General features: G+C 40.1%; 1 protein-coding gene across 1 annotated transcript in view; it reads left to right on the top strand.

Moving 5' to 3' along the window:
- LOC141109035 (protein crumbs homolog 2-like) overlaps nt 1-26353 on the top strand; it is a 107685-nt gene that overhangs the window by 43653 nt on the left and 37679 nt on the right. The window contains exons 7-8 of the mRNA XM_073600989.1: nt 1982-2164; nt 6994-7107. Of these exons, the coding sequence (XP_073457090.1) occupies nt 1982-2164; nt 6994-7107 (297 nt within the window). The remainder of the gene's footprint in view (nt 1-1981; nt 2165-6993; nt 7108-26353) is intronic.

Raw genomic sequence — 26353 nt, 5'->3', positions numbered from 1 at the left:
AACACGTTTTTTTTTTTTTTTTCTTTTTACTAAAACAAATGAAAGTCTTTTTTTTTGTCTTTTTTGATTATTGATCAGAGTTAGAGAAAAATTGTTTTACTTTAAAGAAAAAGTATATATTTTTATTACATATTTTATTTTATAAAACTCATAGAAAATACGTTTTTTTTTCTTTTTACTAAAACAAATGAAAAACTTTTTTTTTTATTCATCAGAGTTAATAAAAAATTGTTTTACTTTAAATAAAAAGTATATATTTTTATTACATATTTTATTTGATAAAACTCATAGAAAACACTTTTTTTCTCTTTTTACTAAAACAAATCAAAAACTTTTTTTTTTTTATTATTGATCAGAGTTAGAAAAAAAAAATTTTACTTAAAAAGGATATATTTTTATTACATATTTTATTTTATAAAACTCATAGAAAACACTTTTTTTTTCTTTTTACTAAAACAAATGAAAAACTTTTTTTTTTTATTGATCAGAGTTAATAAAAAATAGTATATATTTTTATTACATATTTTATTTTTCATAAAATCCATGGAAAACATGTTTTTTTTTCTTTTTACTAAAACAAATGAAAAACATTATTTTTTTTATTATTGATCAGAGTTAGAAAAAAATAGTTTTACTTTAAAGAAAAAGTATATATTTTTATTATCTATTTCATTGTATCAAATCCACAGTTTTTTTTTCTTTTTAGTAAAACAAATGAAAACATTTTTTTTTGCCTTTTTTTATTATTGATCAGAGTTAGAAAAAAATAGTTTTACTTTAAATAAAAAGTATATATTTTTATTACATATTTTATTTTATTAAATCCATAGAAAACACATTTTTTTTTTCTTTTTACTAAAACAAATGAAAAACTTTTTTTTTTTTTTTTATTATTGATCAGAGGTAGAAAAAAATAGTTTTACTTTAAATAAAAAGTATATATATTTTTATTACCTATTTTATTTTATAATTTGACCCCTCTAAAGTGACACTAAGCCCCCTGGTTAACATCGGTGCCATCTGTCATGGTCCAAATCACATGACAAGTCGCACCCTATTGTTGACAATGGAACTGTTCAAATCGGTGTAACTTTCCAGTGCCACACCGATTTGAAAAAAAAAAGTTCCCGCACTATTTTTTTTTTTTGGGCGATGTCAGGCGAGACTTGCATAGACATCTGTGTATGAAGTCGCACAGATGTTAGCCAAGTCGTGCCTGAAGTCGGACTGAGGTGTGGCTTTGAATTGATTGATTGAATTGTAAATATTAACAGTAGGAAAAAAAAATAGAAAAAAAATCAATATTAATGGTAAGAAAAAAAAATATATATATATATAATGGTAAGAAAAAAATAATTTAAATCTTAATGGTAAGAAAAAAAAGTAAATATTAACAGTAAGAAAAAAAATATAGAAACAAAAATTCAATATATTAATGGTATAAAAAAAAAAATAATAATAAAAAAAAAAAAATATATATATATATATATATATATATATATATATATATATATATATATATATATATATATAATATATTTTGATGGTAAAAAAAATAAAAAATATAAAAACAATGTAAATATTAATGGTAAAAAAAAAGAAATTAAATCTTAATGGTAAGAAAAAAAAATAGAAAAAAAAAAACTGCAAAATAACAGCTAAGGGGAGAAGGGAAAGAAGAAGTTAAACATTAGACCTATTTAAGGGTTACTAATAATAGGGGTTAAAAAAAATAAAAATAAATAAATAACAATAATTATCCCAAAGTCTGGTGGGAAATGGGCACTTTCATGCGTGTCGATCTCCCGGGTCCTTTGCAGGGCTCGCTGGTTCGTCCCGCCGACCTCCATGTCATTATTGTTTGCAATTTCGGAATGTCCTATCCTCTGGCTTTCCGTGTTTCGTGCCTGTTGTCTTATTATAAATGTGATCCCCTTTTGTTTTTTTTTAATTCATTTATTTATTTTTAATTTTTTTTCAGGCTATTCTGGGGACAGATGTGAGCTTGATATTGACGAATGTGCAGAACGCCCCTGCCTGAATGGCGCCCTCTGTCTTGAACGATCGAATGAGACCTTTTATATGGCAGAGCCAGAGTTCAACACAGAATTCAGTTACGCCGATGCCGCGGGATACGTGTGTCGGTGTCAGCCGGGATTTACGGGTGAGTAGCAGGTGATTGTTTCTTTATTTTTTATTATATAGCGCTGATAATTTACATATTATACATTCACATCAGTCCCTACCCCGAGGAGTGCTAATAATTTATATATTATACATTCACATCAGTCCCTGCCCCCGAGGAGTGCTAATAATTCATATATTATACATTCACATCGGTCCCTGCCCCCGAGGAGTGCTAATAATTTATATATTAACATCAGTCCCTGCCCCTGAGGAGCGCTGATAATTTACATATTATACATTCACATCAGTCCCTGCCTCCAAGAAGTGCTAATAATTTATATATATTATATCATTTATATCAGTCCCTGCCCCCGAGGAGTGCTAATAATTTATATATTAACATCAGTCCCTGCCCCCCGTGGAGTGCTGATAATTTATATATTATACATTCACATCAGTCCCTGCCTACGAGGATTGCTGATAATGTATATATTATACGTTCACATCAGTCCCCGCCCCCGAGGAGCTTACAATCCTAATGTCCCAGCCAGGTCCAGGCAAATGTTCCATTTTTAGTTGCCCCTACACATGATTTGGGTACTTGAAGTGTATCTCTGCCTCTTGTGGCCTTGTTTCCTTTGAACCCGGAAGTGACGTCATGATGCCGCTCCGGGCCTCCTAGACCATAGAGATGAACGCAAAAGGCCATCTTTTCTCAGCTTATCTCTGTGGTCACCTGGTGCAAACCTCCAGATCATTTCCTGGATTCACGATCATCCCGGTACGCAGCAGAAGGGGGGGGGCTTTTCCCAACGCACCTTCAGTGTCACTTACAATTCTACTTCCTCCACTCCTCTTCCCTTCTCTGTCGGGGTCCCCCAAGGTTCTGTTCTTGGACCTCTTTTATTTTCAATCTACACCTCTTCCCTGGGTCAGCTGATAGCCTCTCATGGCTTTCAATATCATTTCTATGCTGATGACACACAAATCTATCTCTCCACCCCTCAACTCACTCCATCAGTCTCCTCACGCATCACTAACTTACTAACCGACATATCTGTATGGATGTCACACCACTTCCTCAAACTCAACTTGTCCAAAACCGAGCTTATAATATTTCCTCCCCCACGTTCCTCTTCCCCCGACTTCTCTGTGAAGAGCAATGGCAAAACCATCCACCCGTCCCCACATGTCAGGGTGCTAGGTGTTATCCTAGATTCTGAACTCTCCTTTCAGCCCCACATCCAATCACTTTCCAAAGCTTGCCGCCTCAACCTCCGCAACATCTCTAAACTACGTCCCTTTCTAACCAGTGAAACTACAAAGCTCCTGATTCACTCCCTGGTTATCTCTCGCCTTGACTACTGCAACTCACTCCTCATTGGCTTACCTTTAAATAGACTATCCCCCCTTCAGTCCATCATGAATGCTGCTGCCAGACTCATCCACCTTACAAACCGATCAGTGTCTGCTACCCTCCTCTGCCAATCCCTCCATTGGCTACCACTCGCCCAACAAATTAAATTCAAAATACTAACAATAAGTTACAAAGCCATCCACAACTGTGCCCCCAGCTACATCACTAACCTAGTCTCAAAATACCAACCTAAACTCCATCTCCGTTCCTCCCAAGATCTCCTGCTCTCTAGCTCCCTCATCACCTCCTCCCATATCCAGGACTTCTCCCGAGCCTCGCCCATCCTCTGGAATTCCCTACCCCAATCTGTCAGACTGTCTCCAAATTTATCCACTTTTAGGCGATCCCTGAAGACTTTCCTCTTCAGAGAAGCCTATCCTGCCTTCATCTAACAACTGCATTATTTTCTCCATTAGCTCATCCCCCACAGCTATATTACCCTTTTGTATAACTTGACCCTCCCTCCTAGATTGTAAGCTCTAACGAGCAGGGCCCTCTGATTCCTCCTGTATTGAATTGTATTGTACTTGTACTGTCTGCCCTAATGTTGTTGTAAAGCGCTGCGTAAACTGTCGGCGCTATATAAATCCTGTATAATAATAATAATAATAATAAAAGTGATTCGGCGGCTAATCGGTCGCTCTGATCACTTTTAGCGGTTGGAGAATCGCCATCTGAAAAAAAACCCAATACCGACGCTTACAGCATATTGCCCCGGTATTCCACTTCCCACAGAGGACGTTTTTTTACTATGGCCCGGTAAGGAAGTGGAAGACGTCTCACTTTGATTTTTATCAATGTGCCCCAGGGGACAGGCTACTACATGTACTTTGTTCCATCTTCCTAGGTGCTGTCTAAGGCTAGCAGTGAGGTCAAACAGGACTCCTCCCCCCCTCTCAATGGCCGTCCAACAACGCAGCCAGCAAGGAGTAGGTTGTCTTGATGGATAGCACTTTTCTCCATCTTTAAGCACTTCTGGAGAAACGAGTCTTACTAGGAATGCAGTGAGGTTGGGCACGTCGGCTAAGATGCTTCCAGGCGTCTCCTTGCTAGCTGTGTTGTCGGATAGCCATGGAGGGAAGGGGGCGCTCTGTCTAGCCTGCTTTGATAGAAGGCACTTTTCTCCATCTCCATGCCCTTGCTTGCTGGCCTGGAACATCTGATCTTGCACTCCACCCTTGTCTTTGGAAAGTGCTTAGAGACAAAGAAAGGAGCCATCTTCTTGATAGCTGTGTTATCGGATAGCCATAGTGAGAGGGGGCGCTCTTTCCGGCCTGCCTAGCTAGGCAGCACTTGTCTCCATCTCCATGCCCTTATTTGCTGACCTGGTACATCTGAGCTCACATGCCACCCTATCTGTAGTAAGTGGCTGGAGACAAAGAAAGCAGCCATCTCCTTGATAGCTGCGTTGTCGGATAGACACAGAAAGAGGAGGCGCTCAGTCTGGCCTGCTTTGATAGACGACACTTTTCTCCATCTCCATGCCCTTGCTGGCTGGCCTTGAACATCTGAGCTGACATGCCACCCTATCTGTGCCAAGTGCTTGGAGACAAAGAAAGGAACCATCTCTTTGCTAGCTGTGTAATCGGATAGCCATAGTGGGAGGGGGCGCTCTGTCTGGCCTGCTTTGCTAGATGCCCTTGTTTGCTGACCTGGAACATCTGAGCTCACATGCCACCCTATCTGTGGCAAGTGGCTGGAGACAAAGAAAGCAGCCATCTCCTTGCTATGTGCGTTGTCGGATGGCCACGGAAAGAAGAGGCGCTCAGTCTGGCCTGCTTTGATAGACGGCACTTTTCTCCATCTCCATGCCCTTGCTTGCTGGCCTGGAACATCTGAGTCGGCACACCACCCAAGTCTGTGGCAAGTGCATGGAGACAAGGAAAGGAGACCATTCCTTGCTATCTGCGTTGTCAGATGGCTACAGAGCGAGGAAGGGTGGCCTATATGCCCATGCAGCTAGTCCCTGTCTGTCAAAGCAGCTACCTCCTTGCTAGCTGCGTTGTCAGATAGCCACGGAGAAAGGAAGTGCTCAGTTTGGCATGCTTTGATAGACGGCACTTTTCTTCATCTCCATGCCCTTTGTTTGCTGGCCTGGAACATCGGAGCTGGCATGCCACCCTATCTGTGGCAAGTTCTTGGAGACAAAGAAAGGAGCCATCTCCTTGCTAGCTGCGTTGTCGGATAGCCATGGAGGGAGGGGGCGCCTTGTCTGACCTGCTTTGATGGACGGCACTTTTTCTCCATCTCCATGCCCTTTGTTTGCTGGCCTGGAACATCTGAGCCGTCATGCCACCCTTGTCTGTGGCAAGTGCTTGGAGACAAAGAAAGGAGACCACTCCTTGCTAGCTGCGTTGTCGAATGACTACAGAGCGAGGAAGGGTGGCCTATATGCCCATGCAGCTAGTCCCGGTCTGTCAAAGCAGCTACCTCCTTGCTAGCTGCGTTGTCAGATAGCCATGGAGAAAGTAGGGTCTCAGTCTGGCCTGCTTTGATAGACAGCACTTTTCTCCATCTCCATGCCCTTGTTTGCTGGCCTGGAACATCTGAGCCGTCACACCACCCTTGTCTGTGGCAAGTGCTTGGAGGCAAGGAAAGGAGCCCACTCCTTGCTAGCTGCATTGTCGGATGGCTACAGAGCGAGGAAGGGTGACCTATATGCCCATGCAGCTAGTCCCGGTCTGTCAAAGCAGCTACCTCCTTGCTAGCTGCGTTGTCAGATAGCCATGGAGAAAGTAGGGTCTCAGTCTGGCCTGCTTTGATAGACAGCACTTTTCTCCATCTCCATGCCCTTGTTTGCTGGCCTGGAACATCTGAGCCGTCACACCACCCTTGTCTGTGGCAAGTGCTTGGAGGCAAGGAAAGGAGCCCACTCCTTGCTAGCTGCGTTGTCGGATGGCTATAGAGGGAGGAAGGGTGCCCTATATCACCACGAAGCTAGTCTTAGACAGCACATAAGAGGATGGGACAAACTATTACATGTAAATTGTCCCCCCGGGGGAACAGAACACAGTCTAAAATCAACATGGGACTACTTAAAGTTAGCGCACACATAAAAGGAAAGGCTATCCTCGACGATTGGCCATGTTTAAAAATCATCACGGTAATAACGCTTGTTAATGTTGCCTGTAGAGGTGGAGACCATGGAAAAAGGCAATTTGCAAAAAAGAAGTGAAAGTTTAAAAAAAAAAAAAACACTCCATCTAGTGGCCAAAACGTGGTATTATTATTTTTTTTTTTTAGGTATTTTAAAAAAAGACCAAATTATGGCCACTAGATGGAGCTGACGATCACAGGAGATAATTATATTATAATACGGCAGACAGTCGTGGTGCCTGTTGAATGCTTGATGCACAGCAAACTTTTTTTTTACATAGACCCCTATATGTTGACTGAAAAAAAAAAATTGACCTAACTTTTTTTTTTTTTTTGTTTTGTTTTGTTTTCAGGGGAAAATTGTTCAGTGAACGTTGACGAGTGCACCTCCAGCCCTTGTCAGAACGGAGGGAGATGCATCGACCTCATCAATGGGTACGAGTGTCAGTGTGACCCGGGATATGCCGGTAAGTGACGATCGGTGTTACAGTTTATAACCTGGCACTCGCATATTTATTTGCATCTGTATTTATTTATTTATTTATTTTTATTATTATGAGAAAAATATATATTTTTTTGTTATTATTGTTGAAAATTTTTATTTTTAAATCTTTATTTTTATCTGTTTTTTTTTTTATCTGTCTGGCTGATCACATGAGCCCTATTTAAAATGATTATTATTATTGAATTGAGCTCATTTAACCAGCCAAAGAGATACAAATAAAGATTTAAAAACCTATTTTTTTCAATAATAAAATTATTTTTTCATAGTACATTTTTTTTTTCTATAATAATGATGTTTTTCTTATCAAGAATAATAATATTAATAGACTGACTGACCACATGAGCTAAATTATTATTATTTTTATGGGAAAAATTTATTATTGAAAAAAAAAATATTATTATTATTATGAAAAAATGTTAACGATTTAAAATATATTTTTTAAAAATGATATTTGTATCTCTTTGGCTGTTTACATGAGCTAAATTCAATAATAATAATAATAATAATAGGGCTCATGTGATCAGCCAAAGAGATACAAATAAAGATTTTAAATATATTGTCACTGAAAGGAAACATATCCTTGCATTGATGGTGTCACTGAAGGAAAAAAAAATTCTGCGTTGGTGTCACTGGAAGGAAAAGTGTCCCTGTGTTGTGGTGTCACATCCAACCAGGTGCAAAAATAAATCTATTTTTTTTGTATTCCTTTCCAGTAGTTTGGTATCTTTTGCACAGAGAATTTTCACCAACTTCGGGATATAATTCCTTTGCAAAGTCATCAGCCTGTTTGCCTTTAGTAAATCCTCCCCAATGAATATTATGTAACATAGGAAATATATTGATAATATTGATTATGTAGCTTTATCATCTCAGCGGCCTCTGACTGCCGTCCAGGGAGGAGCGCTTGTTTTAATGGAAGGAAATTAAATTTGTGCGTCGGAGGAGGAGGAGGAGGAATGGAGGAGCCCCCGAATTCTGCTGAGTCAGTGTAACTAGAAGTGTGAGAATGCAGGGGGAGCCGTCCTTTTATAAGGGGCCGGGTGGGAGTGATGGGAACCCGGCCTAGAAAACAACACTTTGAGGGGGTCTTTTTTTCTTTTAACTTGTCAACAAGTCTCGAGTTTGCTGATGTTTTGACGTTTTGAAGTTTACAACCTCTAGTAGTATTGTTTGGACCCTTTGGAAATATTTTTAAATCTTTTTTTAATTCATCATATATTAAAAAAAGTCTGCCTCATTTTCTACATTATAAATATATTGTGTATGTAAATAGATAGATAGATAGAAAGATAGAAAGATAGATAGATAGATAGATAGATAGATAGATAGATAGATAGATAGATAGATAGATAGATAGATAGATAGATAGATAGATAGATAGATAGATAGATAGATAGATATTGTGTGTGTATTTATATTTATCTTTTAATTTTAGATTTTCTTTCAATTATTTAACTTTTTATGGATTATTTTATTTATTACTTTGTCTGGAACCCCTGAAATATTTTTATTGTCTAGGGGAATGACTGTGGAAAGTATTGGGACGCCTGCCCTTACAGGCACATGAACTTTAATGGCATCACAGTCTTAGTCCGTAAGGTTCAATATTGCTTACCCCCTGATGAAGACTCTTTATGAGTTGAAATGCATTGGAGTCCAACCATTGACAGATTGATATTGAAGATATCTCCATGTGGTGGAGTCTATATACACTATTGTTAAAAGTATTGGGACGCCTGCCTTTACAGGCACATGAACTTTAATGGCATCCCAGTCTTAGTTCATAGGGTTCAGGGCCCTCTGATTCCTACTGTATCAAATTGTATTGTATTTGTACTGTCTACCCTCAAGTTGTAAAGCGCTACGTAAACTGTTGGTGCTATATAAATACTGTACAATAATAATAATAGGGTTCAGTATTGCTTACCCCCTGATGAAGACTTTTTTATGAGTTGAAATGCATTGGAGTCCAACCATTGACAGATTGATATTGAAGATATCTCCATGTGGTGGAGTCTATATACACTATTGTCAAACGTATTGGGATGCCTGCCTTTACACGCACATGAACTTTAATGGCATCCCAGTCTTAGTCCGTAGGGTTCAATATTGAGTTGGCCCATCCTCTGCAGCTATAACAGCTTCAACTCTTCTGGGAAGGCTGTCCGCAAGGTTTAGGAGTGTGTCTATGGGACTGTTTGACCATTCTTCCAGAAGCGTATTTGTGAGGTCAGGCACTGATGTTGGACGAGAAGGCCTGGCTCACAGTCTCCACTCTAATTCATCCCAAAGGTGTTCTATCGGGTTGAGGTCAGGACTCATGCTCCCAACTTTGTGGAAACAATTTGGGGATGGCCCCTTCCTATTCCAACAGGACTGCACACCAGTGCACAAAGCAAGGTCCATAAAGACATGGAAAGGCGAGTTTGGGGTGGAGGAACTTGACTGGCCTGCACAGAGTCCTGACCTCAACCCGATAGAACGTCTTTGGGATGAATTAGAGCACCCACTGCTCAAGGAACCCCTCTATTGGGTTGTCAATGTAGTGCTTCTTTACATTGTAGGGGAAGTACCCTAGATTATTGGTCAGTGGGAGAAGGACCCCCTTACGCTGGTGATCAGTGAAGTGGCCTCTTACATTGATGGTCAGGCAAGGGTTCAATCCACCAATGCCTCCACTACTCAAGGAACCACTAGCAACCTCTGCAGGAACCCAAGGCCTTCTCAGTGGAACCCTGGCTGAGGAAGCCTACACTAATATAATATTCTCTTACATTGATGGTCAGGCAAAAGATAATTCCGCCAGTGCCCCCCCACTGGTGAGGAAAGCGGCCCTTTCATATTGGGTGGTCAATATAGTTCTTCTTTACATTATGAGAGAAGCACCTCATTGTGATGGTCAGTGGGAGAAGGGTTCCTATACACTGTTGATCAGGCAGGAGATCAGTCCGCCAATGCCCCCACTGCTCAAAAGAAGTAATTTCATTGGGTGGTCGATGTAGTGCTTCTATATATATTGTGGGAAAAGTACCCTAAATTAGTGGTCAGTGGGTTAGGGACCCCTTTACACTGGCGTTCAGTGAAGTTTCCTCTTGCATCGATAGGCTGGTGGGAGATCAGTCCACTAATGCCCCCACTGTTAAAGGCGCCCCTTATATTTGGTGGTCAGCACAGTGCTTCTTCACATTGTGGAAGAAGTAGTCTAGATTAGTGGCCAGTAGGAGAAGGACCTCCTTACATTAGTGGTAAGGAAAATGTCCTCCAACATTGATGGTCAGGAAGGAGTTAATTCAACCAATGCCCCCACTGCTCAAGGAATCCCTTCCATTGGGTGGTCAATGTAGTTCTTCTTTACATTGTTGAAACACCCTAGATTAGTGGACAGAGAGAGAAGGACCCCCTTAGAATGGTGATTAGTAAAGTGTCCTTATACATTGATGGTCTGGTGGGAGATCAATCCTCTATGCCCCCACTGCTCAAGGAACCCCTCCTATTTGGTGGTCAACGTAGTGCTTCTTCGAATTGTGGGAGAAGTAGCCTAGATTATTAGTCAGTGGGAGAAGGACCCCTTACACCAGTGGTAAGGAAAATGTCCTCTTACATTATAGAAGATCAATCCACTGTTCAAGGAATTCTTTCCATTGGTTGGTTGATGTAGTTCTTCTTTACATTGTTGGAGAAGTACCCTAGATTACACTGGTGATCCATGAAGTGTCCTCCTAAATTGGTGTTCAGGCAGAAGATCATCCACCATTGCCCCCACTGCTTAATGAAACCAGTCCATTGGTTGGTCAACGTACTGTAGTTCTTTGTTACAGTATGGAAGGGGCACCATAAATTAGTGACCAGTGGGAGACCGGCCCCTTACGTTGGTGATCAGTGATGTGTCCTCCTACATTGATGGTCAGGCAAGAGTTCAATCCACCAGTGCCCCCACTACTCAAAGAACACTTAACAACCTCTGGAGGAACCCTGGGCCTTCTCAATAGAACCCTGGCCGAAGAAGCCTGCACTAATATATTGTCCTCTTACATTGATGGTCAAGCAGAAGATAATTCCGCCACTGCCCCCACTGGTGAAGGAAGTCTTTCCTTTGGTCAATGTACTTCTTCTATTATGGGAGAAGCACTTCATGGTAACGGTCAGTAGGAGAAGGGTTCCAACACAGGTGATCAGTCAGGAGTTCAATCCACTAATGCTCCCACTACTCAACCTCTGGAGGAACCCTAGGCCTCCTCAATTAAACCCTGGCTGAGAAAGCCTGCACTAATATTGGAGAAGGAGGAGGGCATAGACTGTGCCCAATTACACTCTTTTGTAGGCACCTTAAAATCAACCATCAAGCAAGTCTACCCTCTAAAGTGCAGGATTCCAGTGTCGGAGACCGATAACGAGTTGTGAGAGCATGTGCGATGCCGCTTCGCTGAGCAAAGCAAGGCCTTTTGAATAACCAGCAAAGCCTGACAAGAAAATAAGGCCACTAATCCCCTCCACTTTGTCTATTAATCCCTCCAGAGTCAGCTTATTAGTTCATATTAGGATCACAGAGCCCTCAGCCAGACATAAAAATGTACATTGGTGGTGGGGGAGAGATCCCATATTCCCTGTGACATCATCCAACACGATGACCTCATTTCTGGCTCAGCATTGGCCACACCAATGTTTTTTATCAGATGTAGCCATCAACTAGACCCGAAAAAACAAAAATGTAATAAGCTGCAGCCTACTAGTTCTTAGATGAGGTGGCTGCATTAGTCTGTTCTTTGCTATACCTGGTGTTCCAGAGAATAACCGTATGGCCATATTTGGTCAAAACCATTGTCCAAATTCGAGCATGACCATATTAGGTCAATGATGTCACCATCATCCTCGCTACTTTGTTGCGAACGGCGGCGGGGCGGGGAATTCCCCAGCCACGTGTGGTAGCCTGCTACCATGCTGAGTTCGGCTTGAACCTTAGGTCATCACTAGTGCCTGGAAAGCTCACTAGAATAGTGGTCTCCAGATTGTTGCCTGGGGGCCGGATGCGGCCCTTTGCTTGCCTTTATCTGGTGCTTGAGGAACTATTTCTTCCCACTATTGCTCCCACTGATGCCAACAATTGGGTACTACTCCTTTCACCAAAACCAGTGATGGGGCACTATTCCTCCCACTGACACCAATGATGGGACACTATTCCTCCCACTGATACCAATGATGGGACACTATTCCTCCCACTGACACCAATGATGGGGCACTATTCCTCCCACTGACACCAATGATGGGGCACTTTTCTTCCCACTGACACCAATGATGGGGCACTATTCCTCCCACTGACACCAATGATGGGGCACTATTCCTCCCACTGACACCAATGAAGGGGCACTATTCCTCCCACTGATACCAATGATGGGGCACTATTCCTCCCACTGACACCAATGATGGGGCACTATTCCTCCCACTGATACCAATGATGGGGCAATATTCCTTCCACTGATACCAGTGATGGGGCACTATTCCTCCCACTGACACCAATGATGGGGCACTTTTCTTCCCAACTAATACCAATGATAGGGGCACTATTCTTCCCACTGACACCAAAAATGGGGCACTATTCCTCCCACTGATGCCAATGATAGGGCACTATTCTTCCCACTGACACCAATGATGGGGCGCTATTCCTCCCACTGATACTAATGATGGGGCACTATTCCTCCCACTGATACCAATGACGGGGCACTATTCCTCTCACTGATACCAATGATGGGGCACTATTCCTCTCACTGATACCAATGATGGGGCACTCTTCCCCCTACTGACACCAATGATGGGAAACTATTCCTCCCACTGATACCAATGATGGGGCACTATTCCTCCCACTGATACCAATGATGGGGCACTATTCCTCCCACTGACACCAATGATGGGGCACTATTCCTCCCACCGATACCAATGATGGGACACTATTCCTCCCACTGATACCAATGATGGGACACTATTCCTCCCACTGACACCAATGATGGGGCACTATTCCTCCCACTGACACCAATGATGGGGCACTATTCCTCCCACTGACACCAATGATGGGACACTATACCTCCCACTGATACCAATGATGGGGCACTATTCATCCCACTGCTCCCTCCTCACAGGGGTTTGACTGGCAGCAGCAGGAGCCCTTCTCCTGGGAAAGCGAGGGGGGTGGCCAGGGCCATCTTTAACACAGGGCAAAAGGGGCAGCTGCCCCGGGCCCCAGTCATTGTTGTGGGGCCCAAAGCAGCTGCCCCCTGAGCCCACACTGCCCTCAAATAATTTGATAGGTGGATTCGGGAGGGTCCAAGAAAATGTTTGCCCGGGGTCCAACCAGTATTAAAGATGGCCCCCGGGAGCGGTGCTGGGGCCCAGGTAAGTGTTTAGGGACGGTAGGTAGTTGGGCATGTTACCTAAATGCAGAGAAGGGGCATTTAGACTTTAGAACCCCTTTAAGTAATAACAAAGTTAATCGCCACCCAATCCCATATGTAAAATTGACTCTGGCCCATGGGGGGGGGGGGTACAGGTACAAGAGCTGAAGGGGTTAAATATCCCAGACTTGTTCAGTATATAGGTGTTAACTTTTTATGATGCAACCCATCACCTAATATATACAATGTATTGGTTGTAGCAGCCTTGTGGACTAAATCCGCCCATGACAGCTCTCCAACTCACCAGCAATGCCCTTTGATTGGCAGATTTTAACTGCAGTGACTATTTAATCTGATTAGGCCCAAGCCTGGGGGGAGGGGTTGTTGGAAGAGAACATTTTTTGTTACTAAAGAAAAAAAAATGATTACATCACAAAAGTTCAATTTTTTAAATTTATTTATTTATTGTGCCTTTTTTCATTGCTGAGTTTTTGGGGTTTTTTTAAGCTTTTTTTTGTTACCTAAAAACAAAAGCTTTTTTAAAATAATTTAACTAAAAAAGTTAATTAAAAATATATATATTTTTTAAAACAACCTTTTTTGTTGTGTTTTTTTATTCTTGCTATTTTTTAACACTTTTTTTTACCCTAAAACCAAAAGCTATTTAAAAATGATTTCATTAAAAGGTTGATTTAGAAAGTTCTTTCTTTAAAAGAAACATTTTTTTTTAATTTATTGTGCTTTTATCTGGTTATTTTTTAACACCTTTTTTAAAAAAAATTTCATGAAAAAGAGTTAATTCAAAAATGTCCTTTTTTTTTTTTTTACCCTAAAAACAAAAGCTATTTAAAATGATTTCATTAAAAAGTCCTTTCTTTAAAAGAAAAACTTTTTTAAATTTTATTTTATTGTGCTTTTATCTGGTTCCATTAAAAAGAGTTACTTAAAAAAATGGCCTATTCTGGTACTCTTCTCCTACATGTAAGAATCATCTTTTTTTTTTTTTTGCTAGAAAATTACCCAGAACCCCCAAAAATGATGTTGAGACCCCTTGAGAATAAAATGGCGAATGTTGCAGTTGATTAAAATTTTTTTTTTTTAAATAACCTTTTTTTACTATTTCTATCTTTCTTGCTATTTTTTAACACTTTTTTACCCTAAAAACCAAAGCTCTTTAAAAATGATTTCATTAAAAATTTGATTTAAAAAGTCCTTGCTTTAAAAGAAAAACATGTTTTATTTTATTTTATTGTGCTTTTACCTTGTTATTTTTTAACACTTTTTTTTAAAAAATGTTCCATTAAAAAGAGTTGAAAAATGTCCTTTTTTTTTTTTTTTTTTTCATACCGGGCCTATTCTGGTTGGTACTCTTCTCCTACATCCTACATGTAAGAATCATCTTCTTTTTTTTTTTTTTGCTAGAAAATTACCCAGAACCCACAAAAATTATGTTGCTGAGACCCCTAGAGAATAAAATGTCGGACGTTGCAGTTGATTAAAAATAGTTTTTTGTTTTTTTTTAAATAGCCTTTTTTATTGTGCTTTTTTTCTTGCTATTTTTTAACACTTTTTTACCCTAAAAACAAAAGCTCTTTGAAAATGATTTGATTAAAACATTGATTTAAAAAGTCTTTTATTTAAAAGAAACATTTTTTTTTATTATTTATTGTGCTTTTACCTTGTTATTTTTTCAACATTTCTTTTTAAAACATTTCATTAAAAAGAGTTAATTCCAAAATGTCCCTTTTTTTAACCACTTCCATACCGGGCCTATTCTGGTACTCTTCTCCTACATGTAAGAATCACCTTTTTTGTTTGCTAGGAAATTACTCAGAACTTTCTTGTGAAGTTACTTTTTTTTTAGCAAATTTTGTTACTTAAAAAAAAAATATTTAAAAAGAATTTAATTAAAAAAGGTAATGAAAAAAAAAATTGTGTGCTTTTTTTTCTTGTTTTTTTATTTTTTTTAAGCAATTGGTACTTAAAAAAAAAAAAAAAAAAAAAAAACTTTTAAAATGATTACAAATTTTTTTTAAATTATTTTTTTTTGTGCCTTTTTAAAAAAAAAAAAAAATGATTCCTATATCCTCAATCAAGTGTTTGCTGTATTTATGTAGCTGTTCTTTTTGATGGACAGCACTGACAGGCATCCAATGAGTCAGCAGTGACAGGAGCCAGCTGGGAGTTTTGCACCAGGAACGGATTAGATGTGGAGCCGGGCTCTCAGTCTGGATACAAATCCAATCCCTTTTGCCTGACTGGTGTGAGAGGGAAGAGGCTGGTCTTTGCTCTCCTCTCTGCCCCACCAATCTTCAGAGCTCGGCTCACCCTTCCCAATGTAGGTGATCACACCATGAGCAGGACAACCGCTCCGGGTATCCCCATCCTACTCCACCTTCTTCTTCTCACAGGTAACTCAGACTGAAGGGGGGGGGGGGCACAAAGTTCTCTACAACATCACATACTGATCATTCCTGACTTATAAGAAAAAAATGTAACTTTATAGATCCTTGCAAAAATCTATAACCAGAAAGTTGCTTCATTTATTATCAAAATGTATCCTTATAGGTGTCAGTCTTCTTCTTTTCATTGTACATATCATGTTATATTAGGTATGTCTTTATTGTAACGTTTAGTAGTATTATTGTAGTGTTTATTGTATTGGTGTTTATTGCAGTGTGTATTGTATTATTGTGTATTGTATTATTGCAGTGTGTATTGTACTGAAGTGTTTTATCGGTGTTTACTGTAGTGTTTAATAGTATTATTATAGTGTGTATTGTAATGCTTAATATTATTATTCCAGTGTATATTGTAGTGTATGTTTGTGTTTATTGGTATTGTTGTAGTGTTTGGTAGTGATATTGTAGTGTGTATTGTATTAGTGTTTATTATAGTGTTTAGTAGTAATATTGTAGTGTGTTTTGTATTAGTGTTTAGTAGTAATATTGTAGTGTGTTTTGTATTAGTGTTTAGTAGTAATATTGTAGTGTGTATTGTATTAGTGTTTAGTAGTAATGTTGTAGTGTTTATTGTATTAATGTTTAGTAGTATTATTGTATTAGTGTTTATTATAGTGTTTTGTAGTAATATTGTAGTGTGTATTGTATTGGTGTTTAGTAGTAATATTGTAGTGTGTATTGTATTAGTCTTTATTATAGTGTTTAGTAGTAATAGTGTAGTGTTTATTGTATTCAAGTTTATTATAGTGTTCAGTAGTTTATTATGGTGTTTAGTTTAGTAATATTGTAGTGTTTATTGTGTTGATGTTTTATTGTAGTGTTCAGCAGTGGTATTGTAGTTGTAATGTTTAGTGGTGTTTTGTGTGGTGTGCATTATATTCGTTTAGTGTTTTAATAGTATTATTGAAATGTGTGTTTATTGTCGTGTTTAGAAGTATTGTTGTCATGTTTAGTACATTCATGTTTATTGTCTTAGTAGTTGATTAGTAGTGTTATATATATTTTTTGTTATTGTAGAGTTGGCATTACTGTAGAATGTATTGTATTTGTGTTTATTTTAATGCCTAGTAGTAATAGTGTGGTGTTTATTGTTTTGGTGTTTAATTGTAGCTTTTAGTAGTGTATCAGGTTTTATTGTTGTGTTTTTAGCAGTATTTTTTTGGTTATTGTAATGTTTATTACTATTTTCTAGTGTGTATTGTATTCATGTTTATTAGTAATATTGTATTGAAATGTGTCTATTGTAGTGTGCTGGTAGTATTATTATAGTGTTTTAATTATATTGGTGTTTATTATAGTATTTAGCAGTTTTGTGCTGTTTTATGTAGTGTTTTTATTTTTAACTGAGTGTTTATTGTAGTGTTTAGCAGCATTTATTGTATTAGTGTTTTATTGTAGTGTTTATGAATATGTGTAGAGGAAGTAGCGTATATTTTACTATATGTTAAACCAACCCAATACTAAAGGGTCATTAACCTAACAAGTCAATAGTTAAAGTACAACAAAAATTGGGTGTTCAGGGATGGTACTGATGGGTCATCCCTGAACACCCTACTTTTTGTTGTACTTTTATGATTGACAAACTACATACAGTATATTGTAAAAACATTATATTTTATTACAAAGCAATATAAAAGTAAAATATACAAAAAATTGGGATAATAATAATTTCCCTTTGGGATTAATAAGGTATTCTGAATCTGAATTTGGGATATTAATCCCTCTTAAGCTCTTATACACACGCATATAAAACCATGGTGGCAGTAGTCCAGAGATGGAGTGACGCGTTTCGCTGTTGCTGCCGCTTCCTCAAGACTCCATATTTCTTCATCCGACACAGTGCCAATGCCAAGAGTTCACATCTATAAGGGTAAATTTACATGGATACGTCAACTGCCTAAAAATACATTTCTTTGTCCAACCCATATTGCTTGGATAAGGGCGTGAATGTTGTTTGAGGACCCGTTTGTGATGGTGGTTTATGGACCCCTCCCCCTAATGTGTTGATGACCTGTTGACTGGTGATCAAGGGCTGATCTAATAGCTGTCCCTGGAATTCTTCATTCATTCCTCCTCCTCCTCCTCCTCCTCTTGTGCCTTTTGGTGGACCCACCCTGTTTTTTAACTTAGAGGATTGAGGTAATCGGTCTTCATCGAATCCCATCCCCTTTATGGGATGCATACCATCTATATCTTCCAATACCACATTTTTCCTTTTTTAGGGATCTCCCAGACCCCGACCTCTGCCACCACCTCTAGTACCCCTTCCACCCCTTGGGAAGGGAGGCCTTCTATCTTGACTTCCCATTTCTCATTCCAATTGACTACTCTGATCACATGTTGTTGGGCCTCTAGACTGATTATGGGGCTTATGTTGGTATTGATTCCTGGTGCATCTATACGCATTTCCCGTGTTGTCTGTCCCTATCAAGCTTTCCACTCTTGGACCTTACTATCTCTTTATTAAGTTTCTCCACTGACGCACAGATATCTTTTTCAATAACCATCAGATTCTGTTTGAAAGGTTTTAGAGAGCCCAGTATCCCCTGTAGATCCTTCTCAATCGCAATCATTTGTTCATAGCAGTCTTCCAACAATGCCACCATGTTTGCAAGAACACTGTTGGAGATTGTCCTCTCACTTCTTTCTAAATTCCACACTTATTTCTTTAATCTTTGATAATATCTGGATTCTCAAACCTCTCGGGTAGACTTGTTCCTTCAGGTATTTCTTAAAATAAGAGATATTCCACAGTAACCTTGGCTTTCTTTCATAAAGGTCCTTCAACCTAAAGAGAATTTTAGAGAAGAGAAGCTTGTCTGTCCCTATCAAGCTTTCCACTCTTGGACCTTACTATCTCTTTAAGTTTCTCCACTGACACACAAATATCTTTTTCAATAACCACCAGATTCTGTTTAAAAGGTTCTAGAGAGCCCAGTATCCCCTGTAGATCCTTCTCAATCGCAATCATTTATTGTTCATAGCAGTCTTCCAACAATACCACCATGTTGCGAGAACACTGTTGGAGATTGTCCTCTCACTTCTTTCTAAATTCCACACTTATTTTTTTAATCTTAGATAATATCTGGATTCTCAAACCTCTCGGGTAGACTTGTTCCTTTAGGTTTTTCTTAAAATAAGAGATATTCCACTGTACCCTTGACTTTCTTTCATAAAGGTCCTTCAACTTAAAGAGAATCTTAACCTGTTCCATTTCCCGTGCCATGTCCCTAGGTGCCACGTCATCCTGCAATTCTAATTTGCTCACCATCTCCGCTCAGGTAGACTTGTTCCTTTAGGTATTTCTTAAAATAAGAGATATTCCACCGTACCCTTGACTTTCTTTCATAAAGGCCCTTCAACTTAAAGAGAATCTTAACCTGTTCCATTTCCTGTGCCATGTCCCTAGGTGCCACGTCATCCTGCGATTCTAATTTGCCCACCATCTCCTCCCAAAACTTGGAATCCATATTGAGAAAAATAAATAATTATAGTTTTTATTTAACCTTTATATTATTAATATTCTTAATAACCCCTTTTTAGTATATCACTACAATAATCCCAATATCCAATTTTAAATTTCAGGACTGAGGCTTAGTAGGCTCTAGCCAACCCCAAAATTGCATAAATGCCAACACTATAAACAAAAACCACCAAGGTCCCCACCAAAAACTCACAAAAATAGTATGGGAGTCCCTAGTTGATCTGACGTGAAAAAACAAAATATTGAATTACTAGTTGTGGACTCAACCGAACCGGGATAGGTCCTAAATCTACATACACATGTAATACAAAAAATATATAGGCAAAGCATTAAATCAATCTACTTTATTATCCACTTGCCGCCCATATAACTGAATTATACGGCGGCAAGGTGGCGTGGCTGTGCCGGATTGCATACCTAGTACATGATCTGACACTTCCAGGTCTGGGGCCTGTATGTGTGCCGCCTCCGCCGGCCTGATCTGCGGGTACCGTGGACTCCATGTCTGCCGCCACCCCGCCGATCATCCAGCAGAGAAGCAGAACGGCGGTCTGACAATGAGGGAAGGCATGGATCCCGTGTTCCTGATGAGCAGGGACATGGATCCATGCCTTCCCCCAAGTGAAAGCACCTCCCATAGTACACCAAAACACTGGCTAGGCACTAGAGCAGCACGATCCAATCAATCGTTAAGTATCGAGGTCGCGATTCTTTCCCAATCGCGATCTTAACCCCTTGCCGACTTCTGCACACCGATATACACCGGCACAGTGCGGTGGGCAAATGGGCGTACCTGTATGTCCCCTTTACTTGGCGGGGCTAGCGGGCGCACGCGCGTGCACCGCGGACTCGATGTCCGCCGGTGTCTCGGCGATCGCGTCATGGAGCCGCAGAACGGGGAGATGCCTATGTAAACAAGGCATTTCCCCGTTCTTCCTAGCAACATGACAGAGATCTACTGCTCCCTGTCATCGGGAGCAGTGATCGCTGTCATGTCAGTGGTAGCCCATCCTCCCCAATCATAGTTAGAATCACTCCCTAGGACACACTTAACCCCTTGATCGCCCCCTAGTGTTTAACCCCTTCCCTGCCAGTGTCATTTACACAGTAATCAGAGCATTTTTATAGCACTGATCGCTGTATAAATGACAATGGTCCCAAAATAGTGTCAAAAGTGTCCGATGTGTCCGCCATAATGTCGCAGTCACGATAAAAATCGCAGATCGCCGCCATTACTAATAAAAAAAAAATTAATAATAAAAATGCCATAAAACTATCTCTTAGTTTGTAGACACTGTAACTTTTGCGCAAACCAATCAATATATGCTTGTTACGATTTTTTTTTTTTTTTTTACCAAAAATATGTAGAAGAATACATTATCGGCCTAAACTGAGGAAAAAAATTATTTTTTTTATATATTTTTGGAGGATATTTATTATAGCCAAAAGTAAAAGAAAATTGCTTTTTTTTTTCCAAAATTGTCGCTCTTTTTTTGTTTATAGCGCAAAAAATAAAAACCGCAGAGGTGATAAAATACCACCAAAAGAAAGCTTTATTTGTGGGGAAAAAAAGGACGTCACTTTTTTTGGGTGTGACGTCGCACGACCGCGAAATTGTCAGTTAAAGCGACGCAGTGCCGAATCGCAAAAAGTGCTCTGGTCAGGAAGAGGGGAGGGGGTAAAATCTTCCGAGGCTGAAGCGGTTAACAAAGCATTTTCCCGATTCTATGCAGAAGTTCTCTGCTTAAGCCGACAGCTGTCAAAAAAAAAAAAGCAAAAAACAGGCAGTCTGCCAAGTTTCACAACATTCCTCCGCAAAACATTGTAACGTTCCTTCAATCAAAGGAATGAACTTCTGTCTGTAAATGAGGGAAGTTTAAAGCGGAGTTCCACCCATTTAAAAGTCAACAGCTACAATAAGTGTAGCTGCTGTCTTTTAATAAACAGACACTCGCCTGTCCCGCGGTCAAGCGATGCGGGCGCCCCAAAGCCTCGCTCCTTTCCGCCACGCCGGCGTTGTAACTGTGGGCGCCCCGGCTGCACATGCGTGAGCCGCGCTGTGAACAAGATTTTGTGGATACAGCATAAAAGGATAGAATTCCCAACATGTTTCACCCAATATATCGGGCTTCTTCAGGACATACAATGATAAAACCACCTCCATCATACTCAGACAAAGATTGTAAAGATGCCCTTGTGGATGTTTGATCGTATCTCATCGTACTGATATATTGTAGCGTTTTTAGTAGTATTTTTAGTGTGTGGTGTAATTATGTTTATTTCGGTGTTTACTAGTATCATTGTAGCGTTTTAATTATATTGGTGTTTATTGCGGTGTTTAGTAGTGGAATTGTAGTGTGTTTTTTTATTGTAGTGTATCAGTTTTGATTGCAGTGTTTAGTAGTATTATTGTAGTATTTGGCTTTTGGCTTTAGATATACTACAACTATTACATCCACCTATATTGCACAAGGAAGGGACAAGATCCTCCTATAAGATATTTGGGTATACAAACTGCTAATGTTTTATTTTTTTTTTATTTATTTTTTTTTTTTTGGTGATCTATTATACTAAAGCGGTATGTCACACATCCCATCACCCTCCAACGCCCCATCCCTCCTCTTCTGTCAATGAGCGCTCTGTAAGCAGCTGAAATGACCTCATCTTGGTGACTGGCACCAACTAGAACGTTTTTGGGCTGACGCGTTCTCTCTCTGTGTTTTTTTTGCCCTTTTTTTTTTAATTTTAACTATTTAAATGATGTTTTTCCGACTAGCACAGATCATACAAAGATTTACAGTGAGGGGGGAAAAAAGTATTTGATCGGCTGCTGATTTTGTACGTTCGCCCCACTGACAAAGAAACGATCAGTCTATAATTTTAATGGCCGGTTTATTATAACGGTGAAAGACAGAATAGCAACAAAAATATCCAGAAAAAACGCATTTCACAAAAAAAGTTATAAATTGATTTGCATTTTTAATGAGTGAAATAAGTATTTGATCCCCTATCAATCAGCAAGATTTCTGGCTCCCAGATGTCTTCTATTCTAGTACCTAGCTGAGATTAGGAGCACTCTCTTAAAGGGAGTGCTCCTAATCTCAGCTTGTTACCTGTATAAAAGACACCTGTCCACGGAAACAATCAATCAGATTCCAATCTCTCCACCATGGCCAAGACCAAAGATCTGACCAAGGATGTCAGGGACAAGATTGTAGACCTACACAAGGCTGGAATGGGCTACAAGACCATCGCCAAGCAGTTTGGTGAGAGGGTGACAACAGTTGGTGCGATTTATTCCCAAATGGAAGAAACACAAAATAACTGTCCATCTCCCTCGGTCTGGGGCTCCATGGAAGGTCTCACCTTGGGGAGGTTCAACGATCATGAGAACAGTGAGGAATCAGCCCAGAAATACACGGGAGAATCTTGTCAATGATCTCAAGGCAGCTGGGACCATAGTCACCAAGAAAACAATCGGTAACACAATACGCCGTGAAGGACTGAAATCCTGCAGTGCCCACAAGGTCCCCCTGCTCAAGACAACACATGTACAGGTCTGTCTGAGGTTTGCTAATGAACATCTGAATGATTCAGAGGAGAACTGGGTGAGTGTTGAGGTCAGAGGAGACAAAAATCGAGCTCTTTGACATCAACTCAACTCGTCGTGTTTGGAGGAGGAGGAATGCTGCCTATGACCCCAAGAACATCATCCCCTCCATCATACATGGAGGTGGAAACATTATGCTTTGGGGGTGTTTTTCTGCTAAGGAGACGGGACAACTTCACTGCATCAAAGGGGCGATGGACGGGGCCCCATGTACCATCAAATCTTGGGTGAGAACCTCCTTCCCTCAGCCAGGGCAATGAAAATGGTTTGTGGATGGGTCTTCCAGCATGATAATGACCCAAAACACACGAGCCAAGGCAACAAAGGAGTGGCTCAAGATGAAGAACATTAAGGACCTGGAGTGGCATAGCCAGTCTCCAGACCTTAATCCCATAGAAGATATGTGGAGGGAGCTGAAGGTTCGAGTTACCAAACGTCAGCCTGGAAACCATAAAGACTTGGAGAGGATCTGCAAAGAGGACAAAATCCCTCCTGAGATGTGTGCAAACCTGGTGGCCAACTCCAAGAAACGTCTGACCTCTGTGATCGCCAACAAGGGTTTCTCTACCAACTACTAAGTCATGTTTTGCGAAGGGGATCAAATACTTATTTCACTCATTAAAATGCAAATCAATTTATAACTTTTTTGAAATGGGTTTTCTGGATATTATTGTTGTTGTTCTGTCTCTCACTGGTAAAATAAACCGACCATTAAAATTATAGACTGATCGTTTCTTTGTCAGTGGGCGAACGTACAAAATCAGCAGGGGGTTGAATACTTTTTATTCCCTCACTGTATACTCTTATTCTTGGAGTAAGTGCAATAAGCATTGAGGGTGTGTAAAGTGCAATAACCTACGGCAGCCATTTAAAGTCGTCTTCCAAAGCCCAACTGCATAAAAACAAAAGGAGCGCAAAGTCTTTACTTTGGAAAGCAGCCACAGCCTGCGTAGAAAAGCTTGTCCCCTGCCAGCACGCTTTTAGAGAAGGACCCTTGCTCTCTGTGTGGAAGCAGCGGTCTCTCTGCGGAGGTCTGTCAGATCTCTGAGTTCTGACACGGATACATGCAAAAGCCTAGGGGAAAGGGCTTTTCTACTCGGGCTGTGGCTGCTTTCTGGAGAAGATTAACTTTACATTTGCCACCGCTTTTGGTAATGATGCACCTGAAATGCATTTAGATTGATCGAAACAGAGTTCAATCCGGCTTTATGGAACCTCCACCGATGGCTGTTGTTGCCGACCTCTTAGAATATGAACATTACAAAGTGTGCAGTACCAATGGGCAAAGTGCAATGACCAATTCTATATTCTTACTACTTGGGTTATAGTTGTTTATTATAGTTACTATATTATTACATTGTACTATATTATATATTTTTAGCTACTCTAAATATTATATTAATATAATTGGTATACAATGACTATATTACAGTGTATGTGTGTGTGTGTGTGTGTGTTTATATATAGATATATATATGTGTATGTGTGTGTGTGTGTGTGTTTATATATAGATATATATATATATATATATGTGTGTGTGTGTGTGTGTGTGTGTTTATATATAGATATATATATGTGTATGTGTGTGTGTTTATATATAGATATATATATATATATATATATGTGTGTGTGTGTGTGTGTGTGTGTTTATATATAGATATATATATGTGTATGTGTGTGTGTGTGTTTATATATAGATATATATATATATATATATGTGTGTGTGTGTAAAATAAGACTATATTATATTTATATATTCTAGTTATCTAGTTACTATATTATATGACTATAATATAAAGAGAGAGAGAGGGAGAACTATTTTATATTACTATAATGTTTATATTAAAGATATAATATTTTAGCCACATTTGCTATAACTTTTTTTTTTTTTTTTTTGCATAGTGTAAAACATGAACTAAAATTTGCAATATATTTTGTGAAAAGGCTAAACAGAAGGTGCAGAGATCCCAGCTGTCATGTACATGGTGGGCCTTTCCGTATGATGTATATAGGGGGAGGTCTGGGTCTGTATATGGGGGGAGGGGCTGGTACAGCCTGGTACAGCTCATTGCATTGTGTTTAGCCTAAGAAATATTCAGCTCGGGTTCTGCGGAGCGAGGAAGAATTTTCTGCATTCCTGCGTGTTTTTACTCCTAAACCAACATGAAAAGGAAAAGTTGGGGGAGGCAAATCGTAATATATGAGGAGCTTGGAGGGGAACATTCTTTAACTGCCCTGTCCACTTTATAATAAAGGATAGACTAGTCTGACACTGATGGTGATTTCAGTATTGCTGAGCTCATATCATATCCGGCCTCCTCCGCAACAAATTAATTTATTTTACAATAACCAGTAAAAAACAAAAAACGAGCGTTAGGAGAATGAGAAGGTATACTGTCATTTCAGGAAACGACTATTCTGAGTAATTCCGCTCTCACACCTGTACGTCATTTATGGATCGGAGCTGTTTTGAAGGCCTCCTGGGTGGATTCGCCCCACCTTAGGCACCACCATTATGGTGCAAGTGAAGGTGCTCCTATTGGCTCTGCCTGGCCTCCAGGTCCTGCCAGATCCTGTTGGCACATCGCACGTGCAGGGGATCGTCTCTGCACGTGCAGGGGATCGTCTCTGCACGTGCAGGGGATCGTCTCTGCACGTGCAGGGGATCGTCTCTGCACGTGCAGGGGATCGTCTGCGCACGTGCAGGGGATCGTCTGCGCACGTGCAGGGGATCGTCTGCGCACGTGCAGGGGATCGTCTGCGCACGTGCAAGGGATCGTCTGCGCACGTGCAGGCGATCGTCTGGGCACGTGCAGGGTATCGTCCGCGCATGTGCAAAGACAGAAGTTTCAAGCTTCCCTGGTAGCAGCCAGACAGGGTTGTACAAATGCCTCAGCCGCAATGCAAAAGTTATGCCCCCTGTTGCGTTCGGTGGGGGCGCGCCCCCTGTTGCGGCGCAGTAATGGGGACTTTTAAGGGATAAAACAAGCAGCAAGGAGGCAACCTCAATCTGAAAAGTCATCCACTGTGGATTGCTTTGCAGAGGGGTACAGGGACCGCCGCCCTCCTGGACATGGCCTAAAACTGCATTTTTTTTTTTGGAGATTTGTAAGTGCTTTGGCAGGATAGAAATCTCAAACCCAGTGTCCAGGTCTCCCTGATTATAATAGGCTCACTAGCATCTTCTCCCCGGTCGCCAACCAGGGAGAGGATGTTGGCGAGAAGAGGTACATTTAGTCGGTATCTGTAAGGGTTGTGTGCACCTGGAC

This window comes from Aquarana catesbeiana, linkage group LG09 (assembly GCF_042186555.1).
Source record: "Aquarana catesbeiana isolate 2022-GZ linkage group LG09, ASM4218655v1, whole genome shotgun sequence".
Classification (NCBI taxonomy): domain Eukaryota; kingdom Metazoa; phylum Chordata; class Amphibia; order Anura; family Ranidae; genus Aquarana; species Aquarana catesbeiana.
The sequence above is the reverse complement of the archived record's forward strand: the minus strand, read 5'-3'. Positions and strand labels throughout refer to the sequence as shown.